The sequence below is a fragment of the Rhinolophus hipposideros genome (genome assembly GCF_964194185.1).
Source record: "Rhinolophus hipposideros genome assembly, chromosome: 26".
Classification (NCBI taxonomy): Eukaryota; Metazoa; Chordata; class Mammalia; order Chiroptera; family Rhinolophidae; genus Rhinolophus; species Rhinolophus hipposideros.
The window spans coordinates 19,391,948-19,413,304 of record NC_138072.1 but is presented as its reverse complement, the minus strand read 5'-3'; the positions used below and the strand labels follow the sequence as shown (position 1 = coordinate 19,413,304).

Below are 21,357 nucleotides of genomic sequence, written 5' to 3'. Positions count from 1 at the left end.
GCCTGGTGAGTTTGTGAGTAGGTGGAAAGTGATGGACTGTGGAGTAGGGAATCGAGGAGTAGTTGAGGTACATTCCTTGTTATTTATTTTTTATTATTATTATTATTTTTTAGTGCGTGAATGACTGACATCAAGTCAAAAGTGTATGTAAAAATATCCATGCATAACTGTTGGTTGAATTGTGTTTTTCAGATAATGGTTCAATTTTTCCTTTATTTCATAGTCAAGAAACAAAGATCTTAAATATTAAAATAAAACTAGACCTCAAGGTGAATCCTATTAGAAGTTCAGTTGAAAATTTTTTTTTAAAAAAGGGCAGAAAGAATTCCATATCCCTTTGTAATTAAACAGCTCTAATCCAATTAGAAGGAGGGGGAAAAAGCAGGTAGGCTTGAAAGAATTAGAGGTTTAAATTTACACTTCTCAGGATTGGATTTCATAGCCATGCTTTATAGTTTTAGTAATCTTGACCTATGGTAGTAGTTGACGTACCATAAACTTTAACCTGGAAGAAGGATATAACGCATAACACGTGTCACATGATAGTATCCTCCAAAGTATATACCGTATTACATTAATGAAAATGAATTGGATTAACCATCTGTGTTCCTATACTTCCTAAAGGTATTTAATTGATTCTTGTTTTAAGCAACATTAATCATTCGTGTCTTCAAACAAATGTGAGCGGGGTATTGACTTTCTCCATGTAGATGTTTTAAAACTATCATACTCTCATGTTTCATTCTTTTATTGAGTTGGTTCATGCAATCCCTGCAAATATGCTTATTTTCAACCGCAAATGTGCTTAAGGTGAATTTCAGAATTAAAAAGGAAAGCTTTAGATCTTGTATCACTTACAGACTCTATAGACTTAATAAAAACCAGAAATTATATTTCTTGTACATCTAGGATGTGATATTGCCTGGCAAATCATGAAATTAGTGACTAATTTCTTACAGCTACTCTTCTTTTAGATCAACTATCTCTAGTGAATTCCTGGATAATGAAAGTTAAAAGGCTTAACACTGCTGCATTGGAAATATGAGGAAATAAATAACATGGGATTGTTCATATACATTTTTCATCTTATTTTAATAGGAGACTGTAAATTAATTAGTGATATCCTAAAGGTTGACTTGTTGGAGAACAGTTAACATTTTTATATTCACTTTTGGCTTCTAGAGTTGTTGGCTATTTACTCTTTGCCGGTAGGTTCTCTGAGCACTCCTTTTTCACATTTATTTTTTGGTTTTGCTTGGTTGCTTGGTCTGGCCATGCAAAACTGTGTTGTCTCTGCTTCACCACCTGGCAGCAAGCTCCAAGCTGTTTTCCTTCCAGCCACCTGGCCTCTCTGTTTCTCAAAATCTCCTAGATCAGCATTGACAAAAGCTGTTTGTTCAGACAGGAAATTTCCACTTACAGTCTCCTAGTAAACGTTACTGACTGAACCTTCAGTTCTCATTCCTTCCTTCCTTAGGAATCTTCCCTGCTACAAGTCCTCCCATTACAGACTCTTAAAAGCCTCACCTTTAGAGCACTTAACCTAGATATTCCACACATACACACTTCTCTGTATTCTCTCGTCCTTTCCAATATTAGGAAAGTGCTATGTCAATTTTTTTCCTCAATATTTGTATTACTTTGGCACATAGTGAGCACTACAAAAAATTGTTACCAAATGAATGCAAAGTTATTTATGGTGATTTTAACACTAGCCTTGACAAGTTCGCGTAAGTAGAATATCTTAAAATATCAAGGTTTTGATCATTATTTTCATGATGGCACATATTTTAAGGAAGAAAGAATAACTGTGATCAGATGTTCTACAACGTGAGTTTGAGGATCAGTTTTTATTTTTATACTTGAATCAAGGACTTGCATTCTCATCATTGTGACAGGAAGTCGAGTGTCTAATGGTGTATTACAGAATCTGTTACCCTAAGTGGAGGGCAGTAGTTGAGCTGCTTGGATGAACACCTCACATTTCCCCAACACACCTCTGTGCAGACCAAGATTACCTACTTATATATCCAGGAAGGAAGCTGAAAGGGAGATTGTATTCAAAACACTTTGGTCTTCCTGCTCCTGACCTTCTCCTTTTCCTTACCCAGCCACTCATCTTGTTTTCAATTACTAGACCCAATGCAGAAATGCATCCCTTGAAATTTACTGTCACTTAACATTAAAATGTTTGCTCTTTCGTCTACCAGTGTTACCCCTTATTCTTTCCTTTTTGAGTCTCTTTACTAACTTAGCGTCCTACAGAGGGATGTATCATCCTGGGTGGGTACCAGTTCGACCAGGCCATTAATTCTCATTCCTGTGCATTCAGTGCTTCCTTATTTAAATCAGTAGTTATAATGTTTTCCTTACCGTCCTGCAAAGGAATCAATGGGTAATTCAATCTATGTACGTATATAACTTAAATCATCTAGTATCTGCACTATAATATAAAGTAGAAATAACAAAATAATCTGTATTGTACGATTGATTTAATTATGTAAATGGTTAGAAATGATTGGAACAGAAGATATAATGATTTCAAAAAATTTGTCATTTATTGGTAATCACCTTGAATACAGTAGCTAAAAATGGCTTCATCACTACTAATAGAATTTTCTAAAATGGCAAACATTTAATAAAGTTGAAGTCACTAAAGTTTCTTAGATATGTCCGGTGGACCCATTTCTGGAAAATTCCATGTACATTAAAGTATAGTTTTTAGTATTTAATTCAATATTAAAATAATGTATGTAAAATGACAGTCTATGCTAATACCTTGAAAAATACTTTGTGCTTACACGTTTTCTTTTCCAGTTTATGTTTTTGAACATAGTCCGGTTCTAGGAAATATGCTGGTTCGCCCACCCCCTGAAAGGAGAATATAGTTTTGTTGAAGAGCTAAAATTCATATAAAATTTTAATTATTATATAAGAATTCAAGGGCTAATGTTAAATGAAATAATAGGTTCATATAAAATATAAGGCACTTTAAGTCCCAACCTTTAAAAAGATCATAAAGCTGAGTAGTTTTGGGGAAAGAGATGTGGTATCCATATGTAGCTAGGAGCACAAGTATTGCTTGAATGTGTTGACTGCAGGTTGTCGCCACCAATTCAACACCAAAAGAAGTCTCCAGTTTGGGGTGTGTGAGGGGAGAGAGACTTTATTCAGAGCAAGCCCAATTGTGACATAGGACAGCTTTGGAACAGGATGTCTGTGAGACAGCTCCACAGTGATACGCTCAGTCATGATACCACATGGCTGTGTATAGCTTACCTAAGGCTGCCCAGGCCAGGCGGTTCTAGGGTCACAGCTCTGCTCTGGGGAGAGCTCTGCCCTGCTGCGGTATTACAGTTTGGGCTGGGGAAACATAGTCTGCAATGGAAACTGAAAGTATCTACCACTGAGACAGAGGTGAAGCTGGCTTACATAGAGAAGAGTTCCTGCCCGTAGTCCCTGGTTAGTCTGTTATCATGTAAATGAAGACTCCAAATCCTCTCAGTTTGATTGGTTCATAATACACTGTCCTGATTGGTTGGAATGAGCCATTCTGATTGGCCAGTGAAGGTTCAAGTGAGGATATAGCTGCACAACTCCAATTGGACAGGGAAAGTCTCAGTCCTATTGGTCAAAATAAGATCCTAGGAACTCTCTTATAGATGGCCGGAACACGCAGGAAGCATGAAGCTCGGTGTAGCTTTTCCCTGAAGCACAGAGAGAATGAGAGTAATGACTGATTAGTGATTAGTAATGACTACTAGACTGTTTATAGATTTGAGCCCAATTATTCACCAGGAGTCCTTTTGAACAGGCATTTGCGTTCTCTGGGTCGACAAAGGGAAAGATGCCTATGCCAGTTTTCACACTTCCCTGAAAAATTCTGATCCAACTAGTGACCTACTATAAATCACAGGCTTGTCTTAAATATGTGCTGACCTGAAACTAAGAGATATCCAAGGTTTCTACTATTTGGAAAAAGAGGATGAGAGATGAAAACAGATCTTCTATTAATGCTATCCTCGAATTCTTTATAAAGTAGATGGAGAATAAATCTTTAATGGATAAAAAATAGTTTGCAGTGAGTTTTATGTTAGCTTAACACTAGCTTTGATCCCTGATATTTTTTCTCGTATTTTAATTCTAAATAAACCTTGTTTGATAATGGAAACACTTGTTTGCTTCTCCTTGTAATGCAGCTTCTTTTGGTCCCCAAGGAGGTCTCCCCTCAGAAGTATATGAATTGCACGTCCCTGTGTGTGGTATCAAATTGTTTATAAGCACCCTGTCTGTCTCTACTAGCCATTGTTTTTATATTAATTATATTCTGTGATCTGCCTCTTGCTTCTTTCTTTGAGAAGATTAACAACTTTTTAGCTTGGTAGAGTATGGAAAGTATTTCTTGCACATTCACTCTTTAATAACTATTCAGCTCTCCCGGGAGGACAGTCTCTTCTGACACATATACTAAACATTTCCCAGTAATTTTCCATGATGGCAAGCAAGCATTAGAGAAATGGTACAGTTGGCTAGCAACCATAACAAATTTTCCCAAACCGATGTCATAAATCTTCAGCGTACCTCCTCTAAATCCCTTTATACTGCTGATGCTACTTATGGCAAGGAATATTATAGTTTATGTAGAAGACTTTCAAGTTTAGTTGGTATATGATCATATAAGGTAGATATTTTTCAATGGTAGTGAATGTTGATTGTTTCAATAAGTACCTGTTAAGAGCTTTGCTGATTACTAAAGCTGGGTCGTGACTTGAAATTATGCACGAACAGTAATAACATTTGATTATTTTGACATATTAGCTTGAGAGGTCTTCACCTTTCCTCCTTATTGCCCATGATTGCAATAACCAAAATTTAACTAGGCAATAAATTTATTAAAGTAATAAATAGTCAGTTCTCTTAATAAAGATGTAAAACGCCTATTATATTTTCTTCAGTAAACTTGTTTAAGAAGTTGAATGATTCCAGATGGCATCTCGAGTATTTGGCTCTGAATTTTTTTGTTTACTTACATATTTTTGGTTAAATACTCAAGATTTTCATATCCTTGAAGTGGGTTCAGCCCTTAGACACGAATTTTAGATTGATATGTGTATGTGGCCACCGTCTTACAAATTCCCATCAGCCCTTGGCATTTAAAGATATCCCAGTTGTTTATTGTACCTGAGGAAAAAAGATCTGTGGGGCTGAAGGATATGAGTCTGTGGACCATAAAAAGTATATCTCTTGAAAAGCTCATTTTCAGGATTAGAAGATGTATGAGTCCATAAGTAGTATATAGACCACCCATAAACTCTTGAATATGTAATGTTCAAAATAATATTTTAAATTTTAAATTATCCTTTAAATAATGCAGAAACATTTCACCTTCAAATTGCTAAGGCCCCAGTCCAACACTGAAAAGGCTATTTCATCCATAATGTACTTAACATACAGATTTTTCTTCTAAATAAAATGAGGCACTCTAAACATAAGATGGATGGTTGTCAAATAAAATGGTAAATGTCAAATATGTAACTAAATAACTACAGGCTAATGTGATTAGTGCTAGGATAGAGTTCTGTGGAAAGAATAGGATAGTTCCTGAAGAGGCAACAATTATTTGATCTTGGGGTATATATCAGAAAATATTACTAAGAACAATGTCAGAGAGTTTACTGCTTATGTTTTCTTCTAGAAGCTTTATGGTTTTGGGTCTTACATTTAAGTGTGCAATCCATTTTGAGTTTATTCTTGTATATTGTGAAGAACATAGTCAACTTTCATTCTTTTGCATGGGTCTGTTCAAGTTCCCCAACAACATTTATTGAGGAGACTTTTATTTACCCCACTGTGTATTCTTTCCTCCTTTGTCGTATATTAAATGACCATATAATCATGGGTTTATTTCTGGGTTCTCTATTCTGTTTATTGACCTATGTGTCTGTTTTTATGCCAGTACCATACTGTTTTGATTATTATAACCTTGTAGAATAGTTTGATATCTAGTAGCATGATACCTCCAACTTTATTTTTCTCTGTTAAGGTTATTGTGCCTATTTGGTGTCTTTTGTGGTTCCACATAAATTTTAGGTTTATGTCTCCCATCTCTGAGAAAAATGCCTTTGGTGTTTTGATAGGGATTGCAATAGACTCTATAGATTGCTTTGGGTAGTATGGACATGGTAACGGTGTATGTTTCCATTTATTTCTATCTTCTTCAATTTCTTTCTTCAATGTCTTATAATTTTCCAAATACAGATCTTTTACCTCCTTGGTTAAATTTATTCCTAAGTATTTTATTCTTTCTGATGCAATTGTAAATGGGATTGTTTTCTTAATTTCTCTTTCTGACAGTTCATTATTGGTGTATAAAAATGCAATTGATTTTAGAATATTAATTTTGTAACCTGCTATTTTATTGAATTTATTTATCAGTTCTAATAGTTTTTTGGTGGAATCATTGGGGATTTCTCTATATAAAGTCATCTGCAAATTATGACAGGTTTACTTCTTTCTTTTCAATTTAGATGTCTTTTATTTCTTTTTCTTGTCTGATTTAATCTTTCAATTAAAAAAAAATACTGTTAACTATGTATCATGAATTGTACTGGTCAGTAGGACCATAGAGATACATAAGATATGACCCTTTTCCTCAAGAAGCTCCTGTCACTAGAAGATGAGTAGGCATATATGTACATCATCAGTCAGACGTTGTGATAAGCAAAGCATAAAACATAGTAAACATCAGTCTCTGTGTTATCAGTCTGGAGAGAGATAATGAGGATCTAGATGGTCAGGGTGGGTTTTTCAGAGTAGTTTGTATCTAAGCCACACCAAGAGCATCAAGCCAACGTGGGCGAAGCATATTCCAGGTAGACGATGTGGTGTGATGGTGTGAAGTATTGGGTACATGCCTGTGCCTTCAGCAGTGACTCGGAATACAAGAAGCAGAGCAAATGTAGAAGCAAATTAATGAGTTTAATTTAATTCTCCGTCTATCTAGAGCCACATATTCTTTAAAACATAGGCCTTATCGTCTCTGTTTTATGATTCTTTCTCATGCTAACGTAGCCCAAAGTATTTTTTGCCCCATAGCATGATAAAATCATGATCTCAAGCTATGAACATCTTAGAATAATTGATTGGATATAGAAAAAAATTACATAAGTAAATGTGTTACTGTGTTTAAGTCCAAAATAATCAATTTCATAAATATAGAATAAAAGCAATGGAACAGAGCCTATAAATCCAAAAATAATTCAGAGGTCTCTTAGACTGATAACTTAAAGGTTGTAGGTTACCCTCCACCAAGAATGTTCCTTAATTCTTGTACTAACAGGAGCAGTCTTTCTGGAACAATCGAGTTGAGAATCAGAGTCTGCCATGGTAGCTTCAGTTCACACTTGGGAGAATGACACTATTGTGTGTACCTCGTTTGTAAGGAATCAGAAACATACTCAGAGAGAAACTATGATTGTGATGAAATTCACATTCATGCCATGAGTTGTAAAGAATCAGAGTATAGAACACAGCACAGAAAACAGAGGGGGGAAATTTTAGTTTTCTCAAACATTTGAAAGAAATTTGTAATTGACCCCAGAGAGTAGACAATCTTCTCTAAAAATGTAATAACAGTTTAAGGAGACAATGAATTTTTGTCACTTGAGGTCTTAGTGAATGTTGAAGAGAATTTAATCAACAGGATAGGAAGGTTTTACCAAATATCATTTCCCAAAATCGCTCCATGGACACACTGGGATCCCTGCAATTTTTTCCAAGGAGGCCTGCAAAGTAAAATCTATTTTCATAATAACACTGAGATGTTATTTGCCTTTTTGACAGTGTAAACTTTGGTACTGGTGGTTCAAAAGCAGTGGTACGTAAAAATGCTTGTGCCTCGTCATGAATCAGGTCAGTGACACCACACTGATTCACCATTTTAATTCTTCACTGACATGCACTTGCAGGAAAAAGAAAGAAAAATCAACAGCCAGCTTCATTTAAGAGTGTCCTTGATGAAGTAGTGAAAATTACTAATTTTATTAAAACTCAACTCCTGAGTATATGTCTTTTTAATACTTTGTGCCACGAAATGGAAAGGACACACAAACTGTTTCTGGTATATAACAAAGTACAACAGTTTGATTAAAAGCACTTGTGTGATTAAGTTATGAATTAAACTAGCCCTTTTTTCATTGAACACCATTCTTGTTTGAGAATCTGACTGGCAAACTGTGGTTATTAATACCTTGGCATTTGGTAGACATTTTCTTGAAAATAAACAAAACAAACCAGTTACTTCAAGGAAAACAACTGGCAGTATTTGCTGCCACTGATAAAATTCAAGATCTAAAATAAAAATTATAATTTTGGAAATTTTGTAGCTGCCACTACGAGCTTGAGAACTTCCATGCACTTAAAGACTTTTCTGATAGGATAGGTGATGTCTCTTAAAACTTGATTTTATTTTTAATATCATAAAAGGACATATGCCAATATTTGGAAGTTCTGTGTAACTCAGTGTGGGGAAGAAGAAAGGGGTGTGGGGGACATGGATAGAGTAGCAGTTAGTTCCCCGTACTGGCTTTAAAGCAGCACCATCAACCCAAGGCAGCTTTCTAAACTGAGCAGAAATAGTAATAGAGCGTGACTATAAAAGATTATGCAATTAGTAATTCATATGTAATGACTGTTTGGGGAATTAACTTTATAGTACATCCAGAAAGTCACTTTCTTCTCAGGTTACTGAGGAATTTTGTCCTTCTCTTGTGTCTTTAGTTATAATTGTGATTTACCTTGGCCATCTTTTTTCTCTTGTGTATACCTCTGGAGATTTTCTTTGTTTATTTGTTCAAGACCCAGGGGGATTTACTGGGTTCCAAGGGTGGGCTTGTATTCATTCATTCAACTCCTGGTACCAGTACTCAACTAGGTTGAGTCCATGTCAGGGTACCTAAGTTTCAAAAAACAAAACGTAAACCAATAAATAAGCTTAATGACTGCATCATATTGTAGCAATCAGGGTTCTTTTTTTTTTCCTGGTGAGGTTTTGGGTATAGGATGTGGTTGGGCTTAAAGATAGCAGACTAATTGCTCTGGTAGAGGATCTCATTTAAATAATAATAATAATAATAATAATAATAATAATAATAATAATAGAGAGAGTATAAGGATTGGATGGCTTTACATGGTGTACTTTGGTGTGATCCTGTGTCTTAAAACACAGTTTTAACTCTATCCTAGAGTTAGTGCTAGAACTCTATCCTAGCACTAATCACATTGCCTTATCATTGTTCTTGACATTAATATTCTTTTATAATATTACTCCGTTACTTGTTTGCCAGAAAGATGGGTTTGGTCATTCTGAAGGGCCATCTTTTTACTTGGCTGTAAGTGGTAGTGTGATAGCATCTATGGGGCCCATTCTTATATGTGGTAACTATAAATAAATGAGGTGGCATTTATTCCCCTCAAATTCATGGGCAAGGCTGCAATAAACTGGAGGAAAAAAGTAAGATTACTATGCTATTGAAATTCTAGAAGTTTCTAAATTTTTGGAGTAGCTTAGGATATTTGCATTAAATGCAACTTCTTTACTTCTTTGGATTCTTTTGTTGTATTACATTACATTACATTACATTGGGATATTTGCATGAAGTGCACCTTCTTTACTTCTTTGAATCCTTTTGTTGTATTATATTCCAAATGCAAAATTTATCAAACCCTCAGCAAATCCATTGATTTGTTATCAAATTCTCTTCCACGGCTAAAACGAAGCTTCCTTTGAGGAACTAGTTTTTGTTAGCTAACCCCATCAATCAAAAACCTGCATTTCAAAATGATCAGTGAATACAAAACAGAACATAGCTTTGTTTAGGTGAAATATGTAGTCTCTAAAATAATGTTGAAGGGATTTTAAGTCCTGAGGACTAGACTGAAACTCAAGATGTGGTAGTTTATTCGCACTTGTTAATGCATTTAGAAAGTAGATTTGGCTGATTTGAAATATCTTGTGAATTATATAAAAAACAAACAAACAAACACAAGACTACAAATAAAAATCACCCCAATTCTCCATAAAGAATAGACTTGCACATCTCCTCATTTATAGTCTTCTACATTATGTTAAAATACAGATTTTCTCCTATAAAGAAACAAATTTAGTCTGACACATGTTTAGCTTGATATTATAAATGGTTGAAAGAAGACACTTAGGAAGAAAAAAGCCTAGAGCCTTTTTTTGTGTCAAAAACAAAATTCAGCGGAAAAATCAAAACCTATTATTTTTTTCCATGACTTACTAATTAAAGTGCATTTTTCTTTCCCCTAAGAAAAAAATACCCATAAACAATAATTGCAATAGTTAAATAAGTACTTTTTTTCTTTAAAAATCTTATGACAAACCTTAGGATCAAATTAATTCCAACTTTAATTGATTGACTCCTTAATAAGAAATACCACTTTAAAATGAAATTTTTGCATTTTAGAGAATATTATAAACAGCCAAAAAGCAAGAGAGAAAGACTGTGTTGTTTTAAAGTATGCTTGCATAAATAGATGTTTTGCAGATCACTAATAGTCAATAACATTATTTGGAAGGTTTGGACATGATCTGGTTTGCATTAAACATATTTACACTTTCAAATGCCTCATGAATTAAGTCAAGCTTAACAACAAAGAGATGCTAGGAAATATGAAAATATAGAAAGTTTTGCTATATTAAGATCATCATTATCTAAGGGATTCAATTAACCAGATTTTGAAAAACAGCTTGTCTTTGGATTTCCAGAGAGCACAGTCAGATGAACTGGAAAAAATTGAAAAGCACGGCCGATCCTCCAAAGACAAGGAGAACGCCAAGTCTCTGGACAAACCTGAACAGTAAGCGTCCCTCAGGACCCTGCAATGGGCATCCAGGCGGCGAGGGGGTGCTCTTTCCACTTGGAAGATGCAGTGTCTTCTGTGTATAGTAATTGTTACAAATGATATGAGGATAAACCTCTGTTCATATGAGTTATATTATTCCTCTTAACTTGGCTTTATTTCCTTAGGTTCCTTTATGAGCTGTCGCTAATCCCCAACTTTTCAGAGCGAGTTTTTTGCATCCTGTTCCAGTCCACATTTTCAGAAAGCATTTGCTCAATTCGTCGAAAACTGGAATTACTACAGAAATTGTGTGAGGTGGGTTCTTTTCCACAGAGGGTTAAAGCTTGGATTCTGATATTTAATAGTGTTCAGTCATGTTCACATTTCAAAAATGTTTTCGTTTATTCGAAGTCCTCATAAAATTTGAAGGATAACAGGCCCACGGCAGACAACACATTATGACTGAGCTTCAAGAACAAAGTAATGTTGGGGTCGGCACATTGGCCCCCCAGGACCACTTTGTGAGAATGTGGTTATCGTGTGTCGACCTCCAGAGATTTAAAAAAAAATTTTTTTTTTATTAGTTTCAGGTGCACAAAACAATGTAACAGTTAGACATTTATCATTTCTATCCCTCACACTGTGTGAACCCCCTCCCCCATCCGCTACCCCTCTGACATCGCACAAAGCCGTTACATTTCCACTGTCTCTATTCCGAGTGCTGTTTGTCTCTTCTGCTTTTGCCAAAGCAAAATTTTCACTTTTCATGGACCTCTTACACGTCAAACTGCCAATTGAATGTGATTTGAAGGCATTTTATTTACTTTTCTTCATATTTGGAAAGGTCCCTTGACAAATTGTTAATGATTCCAACCAAATGATTTAGGAACAGCTGTATGATCTTCTGAAAACAAAGAATAAATACTTGGCAGCAATTACCAATAATGACATTTAAAACAATTTGTCACAAATCAATAGCACCATTTGTTCTGGTTGTGGTAAATCATTTTGCAAAGAAGTCCTATTAATGGCACATTTTCAGAGGACGTGACATGCAAATTCAGGTTAAACTTTGTGTTTTGGAAGAAGCGAGTATAAATTTTTCAGGGATAAATCTACATTTGGAAATTAATTTTTGTAACTATGTATCGGTTTCCCACAACTTATGCCAAAAATGTGTATTGCTCCAGAGGTAGGTAAAATTAGGATGATAGCAATGACATTATTTTGTACTGGTTGTCATATTATCTGATCGCCTTATTTATTTTCCTTACAATTACATCATAGAAATGGCCCAGATTGGTGTATCTCAGCTTGCAAAAGCATACCTAAATACTTGTTAGTGCTACAGTTTTTTTAAAGTCCACTTTGGAGACATTCCCCTTCAAATAGAGCTCATATTGAGCAATGATAAAGTTTGGATATGACCTCAAATTATTAACATAATATGAATATCTGCAGCTGACTTAAGATAGTTCCAATAAAACTTTGTGTAAGAAAGAAATTGTTCTTTATCCTGTTTTACAGACATTAAAAAATGGCCCAGGAGTTATGCAGGTTCTGGGTTTGGTTCTTGCCTTTGGTAACTACATGAACGGTGGAAATAAGACTCGGGGACAGGCAGATGGTTTTGGATTAGACATTCTTCCGAAGCTGAAAGATGTCAAAAGCAGTGTAAGTATTTTGTATGAATGTATCTAGGCAAATTGAGGATTAGATGTTTTGTTTAATAATAAGTTTGACTACAAATCAGTTGTAATAAATGTTTCTTTATGTTCCACAGTGGAAATTTTCTTTGTTTTGATTTAGATAAAAGTAATGGTCATCGTATATTTGTGATTAGGTGAATAGTAATGTTTCTTAAGTGAGCAGTTTTGAGTTCTATGCCTAAGGAATAATTGCATAGACAATATTTTAAAATAAAAATAATTATTTTTTTCATTTTTTCTGTACCATGTCTGCTAATATTTATCCTTATGGACTCATAAATTAGACTGTATATACATTACTTTGTTCTTTCCGTCTATGTTAAGCAATACAAGGACAAGTGAAAATACTTTCTAAATAAAATATAAAAGACGATTCTGTTCCTCTCCTTGATACGGGTATCTGTGGGAATGTCTAAGCCCTTTTGCAGGCCTGATTATATTTTGATCCTACTTCCACAGTTGTGTTTGTTTAAAATTAACATCTAAGCGATTATGAGAGTGTCAGTAGAAATCTAATATTAGGGAAACAAGCATAATGGTCAGAGTTAAAGTCTAAGATTATAAACTTAGAAAATAAAAGAGTTCTGTTTCTCTGATAAAAATATCTCCACACAGAACTGTATAATGAAGGAAATTATGGATATGTTTTCATAATATTAAGCTTAAGTAAACAATTGGATTATACAAATGAAAATATATAAAATTTTCCTTCCTAGATAATGAAATAATCTCCCTCATAAGAAAGAGATACTATTTCATTTTGTTTTTTGTTGCTTAACAACTTATTTGTTTATTCATACATCCACTCATACATCTGTTTAACTTTCTTTCATTGGGCTTGTATGAAATGCCAGACACTGTGCTTTTCCAAAATATAATAAAGCATAGTCCCTCCTTGGAACACCAAGAACATATAATTTTTGTGATTTTTGTGGTTATATTTATTCAAATACTATTATATTTGTATGATATACACTTTCGTAGGAACTTCTATTATGTCAACCTTATAAAGCACATTTGTTCAAAAACAAAAGCACTCTAAACACATGGTAGTTCTTGAATAGTTCTTAACAACTGCTTGTTGTATTGAAACAGTAACTTTTGCAAATAACATTGGAACATAAATAACATAGACCTAATATTTAACTTACAAAAATGTATCTGAAGTAGATTCTGGTGATCATTACATATGAATAAGGGATTTTTAAAAATTTGGTTGATTTATCTTATTTAATCCCCCAATCAGTTAAATTTCCTTTAATTTAAATAATTAAGGAGTAATCAAGATAAAGATTAATGACTCAAGAAGAAGGACTTTAAAAAACAATTGGGTTCTCATAAGAACCATGCAAGGTCTTCCTGATTTGGTTCTTTTTCTCTAATACAAATATAACTGTTGACATGCATTGACAGAGCTCTTACTCAGATCACTCAGAATTTTAACTTGGCATGCCGATAATAAATGTTTTGTTAACTGATACTGCTAATCAAGTTCAGAAAGAGAACTGAAGTCAAGTTGCTGAAGTCGTTTTGCAAGCAAATCCTTTTTCTAATAAATATGTTTTATTATCATTATTGCTACCTATTGCTGTGTAATGGATATTGTGTTAGTATTGTTATCATCACTACTACGACTAGCTTTACTAGTACTACTACTACATATTACTATGAGAGAAGTCTCTGATAGTTACGTTACCATATCATGTCAAACTTGATTGTAAAGAGATATCATTATTTTTATAAATGGGGGAAATTATGGTTAGACTCAACATTCCAAGGAATGTAGTTAGTATCATAGGGTGTGTTATTAAAATATATATTTGATCTCTCACATTCAGATTACCTAGTACTAAATTTGAACAATGCAAAAAAACCAAAAAAACATATATAATGCCTCCAAATGTTCCAGAAATCAGATGAAAAGCTGTTTTTTGAATACCTTTAGATATGAAATAATTTTACATTTTTTTACTATATAACTACATGCGTTGCATTATTTATAGGTGCACTGATATGAATTCTACAGTCTTAGTTTCCACAATTTATAATATGTATTTGTGTTCTTAAAGCTTCTGATGACTTAAAATACTTAACTTTTTTATTTCCCTAATCAATGTACTAACAAGACAGTAAAACTTAACTGTTGAAGTGATACTTGCTGGTCCAGTGTATAGAAATACTGGCAACATTTAATCTTTTCAGTTAAGATAGTAGTTATACCTCTTAATAATAAAACATAGAAGTTAATGAACTAATTTTCTGACTGAGGAGAGTAAAAATTGGAGGGTATTTACAGTTGAGACCCTGCCCTTAAACAGCTCTACTTCCACTTGTTCCTTAGCTGGGAGCTCTGGGGGAAAATAAGAGTCTCTGCCGTTAAACTCCTTAGATACAGTCACTAAAGTAATTGAAATACTGAATTTCACATTTCTTTCTAACTTTTCTCATCTATATATGCTGATTTACTGGAATTTATTTTATTTAACACTATATATTTACTATTTTATAAAACATATTTTTACTTTGGTCTTTCTGCCTAGGACAATAGCAGAAGCCTTTTGTCATATATCGTTTCCTATTATCTTCGAAATTTTGATGAGGTAAGACAATTTTTACATATAGTCATAATCTGTTATTCTTTATTGTTTAATGATTTGGCATTGTTTGTTTTTGATGTGTTGCCATTGCTACTGTTGTATTATTCTTATTTATATTAACCCTGATTTGTTTAAAAATTATGTGTTTCTTGCTAATTAGGATGCTGGAAAAGAACAGTGTGTCTTTCCATTACCAGAACCCCAGGACCTCTTTCAGGCCACACAGATGAAGTTTGAAGATTTTCAAAAAGATCTCAGAAAACTAAAGAAAGACTTGAAAGGTAACTTATAATCTTAAAGAACTTTATAATCTTAATGAAACTCATGTTTGTTACTTATGCTGTTTTCATGAGCAAAGACAGAACTTTCAATGTTTCAGAAGAAAAAGTCTTTACAGTCTTGTAGAACTAAAAATTGGTGTGGCAAAAGAAAACAATTTACCACTAATCTTATTATTTTGTCATTTATGAAGTTATGTGTATTGCAAATTTAGTTATTGAATAGTATCTTGGTCATTTGAATAGCAATCTCTTTCATCAGGAGCAAGTTTGACCATTTTATTTTCACTTTATAGCCAAGAACATTTGCACATTTATCATGTCATTGTTAAAAGATGAATAGTCTCTCCCAACCAACCCTCCCTTGATATACTTGCTCAAGATTTTGTAGCTTGTGAACTTTCATGGGGACAAAATATCTTCTTTCACATATTTGGTCGGGAGAAAAAAAAAAAAAACACAGGGGAAAAAAACAACAGCACATGCCTGTATGTTTTATTGTTCATTCAGAAGCATTATATCAAATCATTTTGAAGAGCGTCTCAAATTCTTCATATTTCTAAATTAAAAGTAACATTTACACAAAAGCAAATAGTTTACAATTTTCAAAATTATTTTTATAAATAAAATCCCTTTTATCCCCTTTTTATGAAGTTTCTTAATGTTAATGGAGTTGAGAACACCTCAACTATCTAGTTAAGCCCCTGTCTAACTCCATTAAGCACAGACAGGGAGTGTAAATAAATTTACAAGAGATTTTCAACTAATGTCTTACTAGATGAAAAGGAGAGCCTTGGTTACCTCTGTGCAGAGACCAAAAGGATGATATAAATTTTTAAGAGATTCTACCCCAATTTTGAAATGCTTATCCATATTGATCTGTAATCACATTTATGGAGTTGTTCTACATTCTGGTTACAGATGCTTTTATATGGATTAAAGTCAACATAGAAACATTGTATGGTAGTTTGCTTGTAGTTCCTAAACACTCAGCAACATTTATTATGGGCCCGATGCATATCAGGCATTTGTAGGTGATAATGTGTACTCAAAGATACAATCATCACTGAAATCCTGTTGCTTAGATGTCCCCCTTTTACAACCTCACATATGGGTGCTCATTGCTTAAGCCCAAGAATTAGTGCCTTGTCTTTAAAAAATAATAGATGAAAGATGTTATGTTTGTACAATACTGTACTGCTATATATTTACGTATGATTTTTAAAAAACAATTAAAAAGAAACAAACAAACAAAAAAACCGGGTGGCCAGTTTGCTCAGTTGGTTAGAGCATGGTGCTAATAATACCAAAGTTGCCAGTTTGATCCCCACATGGGCCACTGTGAGCTGAGCCCTCCTTAAAAATAAAAACAAAAAAATTTTCACGTATAGTATTTATCATACTTCAAAATTATACGAGACATCTTGGTTTGATTATTAAATTCTTCCTTCTCTCTGTTCTTCTGTCTCTCTCACTCTCTCAGTGCTAGAGGCATTTCTGGGATATCAGGAAAATATTTCACACTTTGATCAACAATTAAGTCTTGCAAAGTAGAACTTCATAGTTTACAGGTGATTTGATAAAAGAGAGGAATGGTAGTGTTACTACCCGGAGATTTATGTTTACTTTGATTGGTGTGTTACTTTGGAATGTTACCTCATTTGTTTTTCATATCTACATGCTTTTTTACTACAGCTATTAACTATACATGTAGCCATGAAAATGGAAAGTTCTCTCAAGACTTAGAGCTAAACAGACAGAACTAACACCAGATGGTGGGGTTGAAAAGGATGAGTAGCCACTGCCATTGTACTATCAGGTTGGTGCAAAAAAAAAAAAAACAACTTGCTGTTTTTGCAACGATTTGTAACCTGTTAAATCACAATTATTTTTGCACCAACCTAATATTTCCTCTTGTACATCTGTCTTCTTGAGCAATGTGGTAACCACGGAATATTAAATATTGAAGGAGTATCTTAGCAATTTGTGAGTGCCTCAGAGGGTTCAGAAGTTAACAATTTTAACCTGAAGGGTTTACTCTTTATACAAATATAGACAAACTCTCTGAAAGACCTGTTCCTTCATCTAGCACCTGTGGCATTTCCTCACCATAGTATTTTCTCGAGTTTGTCCATAGCTTCTTACAGTTTGGTGCCCTAGAAATGCAGTGATTTCATGACCAAATGAATGTAAGGGATTCAACAGTGCGGTCTGAAAGAAGGGTTAGCAGTAGTTCCCTGATTTATTCGACTACAGAGCACTTTTCTCATACACTATCTGGGAGGTTCTCCAGTCAGTGCAATACATTTTAAGAAATGCAAGCCTGCTACCATGGTAGTAACAGAAACACGGAGGAGCTCACAGTGAAGGTGGGGAAATGAAACTGTAGTTCATGAAGTAATGTAATCATGTATTATTGGTCTTGTAAAATGAGAACAGCTTGAAGAGCTATTTATAAGGTTGTCAAACTCTGAGGTATCCTTTAAAAACTGACAAAAATAATAAATCATCTCTTATTTTCTGCTTTTACACAATTTTGGTTTTTGTATAGAAAATAAGATGTTTTATGACACAAGGAAGGAAAACTTATGAGCTAAAATTTGGCTAAATTCAATTGCTGGGAAGGATTTGGCATGAACGTAGCATTTCATATCAACAAGGCATAAAATGAAATGCCCTCATGTCCCTTTTTGGAATGAGATGGGTAGAAATAGATATGAACATTTATCTCACTAAATGAGAGTCAAATGAGAAATCATTAGATTACGTTATTTTGGAAGTAATTAGTTAAAAATAACGTCTACTTTGATAAATGTAGCCTACTAAAAATGATTCCTTCTCATTCATCTAAGAAGATTCAAATAGCTTGTCCCCTTATTGTCTGAAGCATGTTTTCAGAAGATTTAAAAAATGAGATGATGTACGTAAAGAATTTAACTCAATACCTTCCATCTGATAGCCAATAAGTATTGGCTATTCATACGACGAAAAATAGAACAAGTAGTGCGGTTAGTTTCTTAAGACAGATAAAAGCTTTCAAGTCACTCACCCTCTGGATGTATCACTTCTGCTTCTGCTTCGACACTTGATTTTTTTGTTTCTAAGGAAAGACTGAAAAATAATGTCATGGCTGAGACATTTCATAAGACAACTGAATTTCTTGTTAACGTTTTATAAGAGCATCCACTGTGTTTGATTTATATACTTGTTCCCAAAGTTTCCACAGCTCTTCAGGGTACTCCTCTGGCTGTCTGAGCTCAGTGACATGTAGTTTGTTAAGCAACCTGATCTGCTTTTGAGCTCTTCTGGCTGTCAACAGCTTTTCTATATGCAGTTATGCCAAATGATGATGATTTCTGTTCCAGTGTCTTTCTTGGGTAGAAATTATAGCACTTGCCACATGACCTAAATCAACTCAACACGTACAGAGCACTGACTAATTAGGTTACTGGCACTGGACATTAATGTTTTCATGCAAATTCTTCTCTGTCTCCTCTACCCCTCTCCCACCTTTAATACCTGACTTGAAAATGTTTAAAAGTTATTGACTTTATCTTCAAGTTGAAGTAATGTCTGTGTCCAGATATATGTAAAAACCTGTCTTTAAACTTGTTTGTATTGACTTGTATTTGTTTGTACCAGTTATGTATACAATTGTAAATTTCTGACATTTATTTTTTGTTTGAGGAAAGAAAAAAATGATGTTATAAACTCAGTTCAGATGTAACCAATAGCTTCTATTAAAATAACTCTTTATTATGATTTTAAAATAAATATCATTTCAGCATGGGAACATCAGACAACATTGAAAAATACAGAGTAGAATATATATTATCTGTAATGCTATATATAGTCCAATGATAAGTAATGTGAATATTTTGATATATTTTTATCTGGTGTATGTGTGTTGAACATGCATGAATTATACCATTGGAATCATGATGCATACAATTTTTGTTCATTCCTTTGTTCTCTGCTTTATAGTTGGATAATTTAATTTATTTTACATTTACATTCTTTCTGGTTTTATACTACCTTGACAAATTGTGCAATATTCTCTCCCTGACTCCTCCAATACATTTTGGAAACTATACATAGATGTTCTATTAAAGTGTTGGCTGATCTTATATGTTAACATTTTCTTACTTTACATTATTTTATAACATGCTATACATTTATTTAATTATATTTATCTTCCCAAATATGGGCATTTCGAGTATTCTAACTTATAATTAAACTATTTTTCATCTTTATTCTAGTTTTTTCCAGACTTTTAGTCCTATCATTTTTCTTTTAAAAATTACTGATATTTTTATAATCATTAGGCAATAACATTTGGCATTATATTTAATCAATTATTATCCTAACATTGTTACATCCCATTTCCCCCTTCTCATTTGGTTGTTCTCTCAATTACAATTGGTGGGTGTTAAATTCTTAGTCCCAAAAAGAATGGGAAAAAAATATGTTCCGTTCATTTTTGAATGATGATTTTGTTGGATACCTAATTTTAGATCAACTTATTTTTCATCAGTATTTTGAATATAACTTTTTTTTTGCCATCTCTGATCACTGATAACTCTGTTTTCAATCTAATTGTTATTCTTTTATAGATAATCTGTCTTTTTGGTGACTTTCATAATTTTCTCAGTATTCTGATTCATCTTTGGCTTTGCTTTAATATGTGTAGTAAGAATTTGTTTGTTTGTTTGTTTAGTTAATTATCTCTCTGTACTTAGTGAGAACTTTCAACTTGAAGACTAATGTCTTCCTTCATGTCTTAAGAATTCTCAACAATTCTCTGTTCACATATTCATTACTTTTCTCCCCTTTTCCTCAAACTCATTTTATATGTACATTGCAGCTGGTTGGCCTAACCCTCCATGTGTCCTAACTTCTTTCCTGTTTAAAAAAATCCACAACCACCCCCTTTTGCTATAATTTTTATGCATTCCTCAACATTGTCTTTCAGTTCATTAATTCTCTCTTTGACTCTATCTGATATGGTGTTTATATTAACAATGCAACTATTTTTAATCATGATAATTTGTTTCCAGATTTCTAGTATTTTTTTGCTATATCTGTTTTTATCTTTAATTTCTTGTTTTACATATTATTTTTCCTTTATCGCTGATGTTTATAACAATATGTTAAAGTCCTTTTTAGATTTTCAATATTTTTGTTCCATTTGAAATGAATTAATCTTTTATTTGGTAATAGTTATCTGTCTATTAGTTAAGCTGTCTCTGTACTCATTAGTTTCTTTTCGTTGATTAAAAATAGGTGTTAGAAAAATTATAGCCTGTGGGCTCAATGAGGCCTCTTTTTGTAAATAAAGTTCAATTGGAACATAGTCATACAGACCCAGTCATTTCTGTATTGTCTGTAATTGCTTTTGTGTTGCAACTGAAGTGTTGAGGAATTGTGACAGAAACTGTCAATCAAGGACAATTGTGACAGAAACTGTCAATCAAGGACAATCTGCCTGTCCTTTGTTTTCTCCAGTCTTCTGACACCTCAAATACTGCACTTTCTTAACATTTTTCAATTGCTTTGACTTTGCCTGTCTTTGGCCAGAACCAAATCTATCTGCAACCTGGGGATCCTACAATGTCGGCATATTGAAATTCAGTTTTTTATAGATTGAGTCATCAAGTTAGTGAATGACTTAGCTCAGATCTTGCCTGGAAAGCTGCCTTCTCTCTCTTGCTGCCCCAGGCATATGGCTGCATTTGTGTTGTAACTGTTTTTATTCTCTTTTCATGGGTTGGAGAGCTCAGTCACAGCTCTGGGTTTCCAATAGTAAGACTGGTTCCGTTCCCTGCTGTGTGAACTCTCCCTTCGTTGGTCTCTACATAAGCCAAGATCTTTACCTTCTCTTCTACTCACACACTCCAATTACCTCTC

General features: G+C 33.7%; 1 protein-coding gene across 1 annotated transcript in view; it reads left to right on the top strand.

The window, feature by feature from the left end:
• The window catches only part of FMN2 (formin 2), a 331,841-nt gene that overhangs the window by 202,743 nt on the left and 107,741 nt on the right, over positions 1-21,357 (top strand). Inside the window, exons 9-13 of the mRNA XM_081039488.1 lie at positions 10,790-10,881; positions 11,052-11,181; positions 12,394-12,540; positions 15,116-15,175; positions 15,333-15,453. Coding sequence (XP_080895614.1) covers positions 10,790-10,881; positions 11,052-11,181; positions 12,394-12,540; positions 15,116-15,175; positions 15,333-15,453 — 550 coding nt within the window. The remainder of the gene's footprint in view (positions 1-10,789; positions 10,882-11,051; positions 11,182-12,393; positions 12,541-15,115; positions 15,176-15,332; positions 15,454-21,357) is intronic.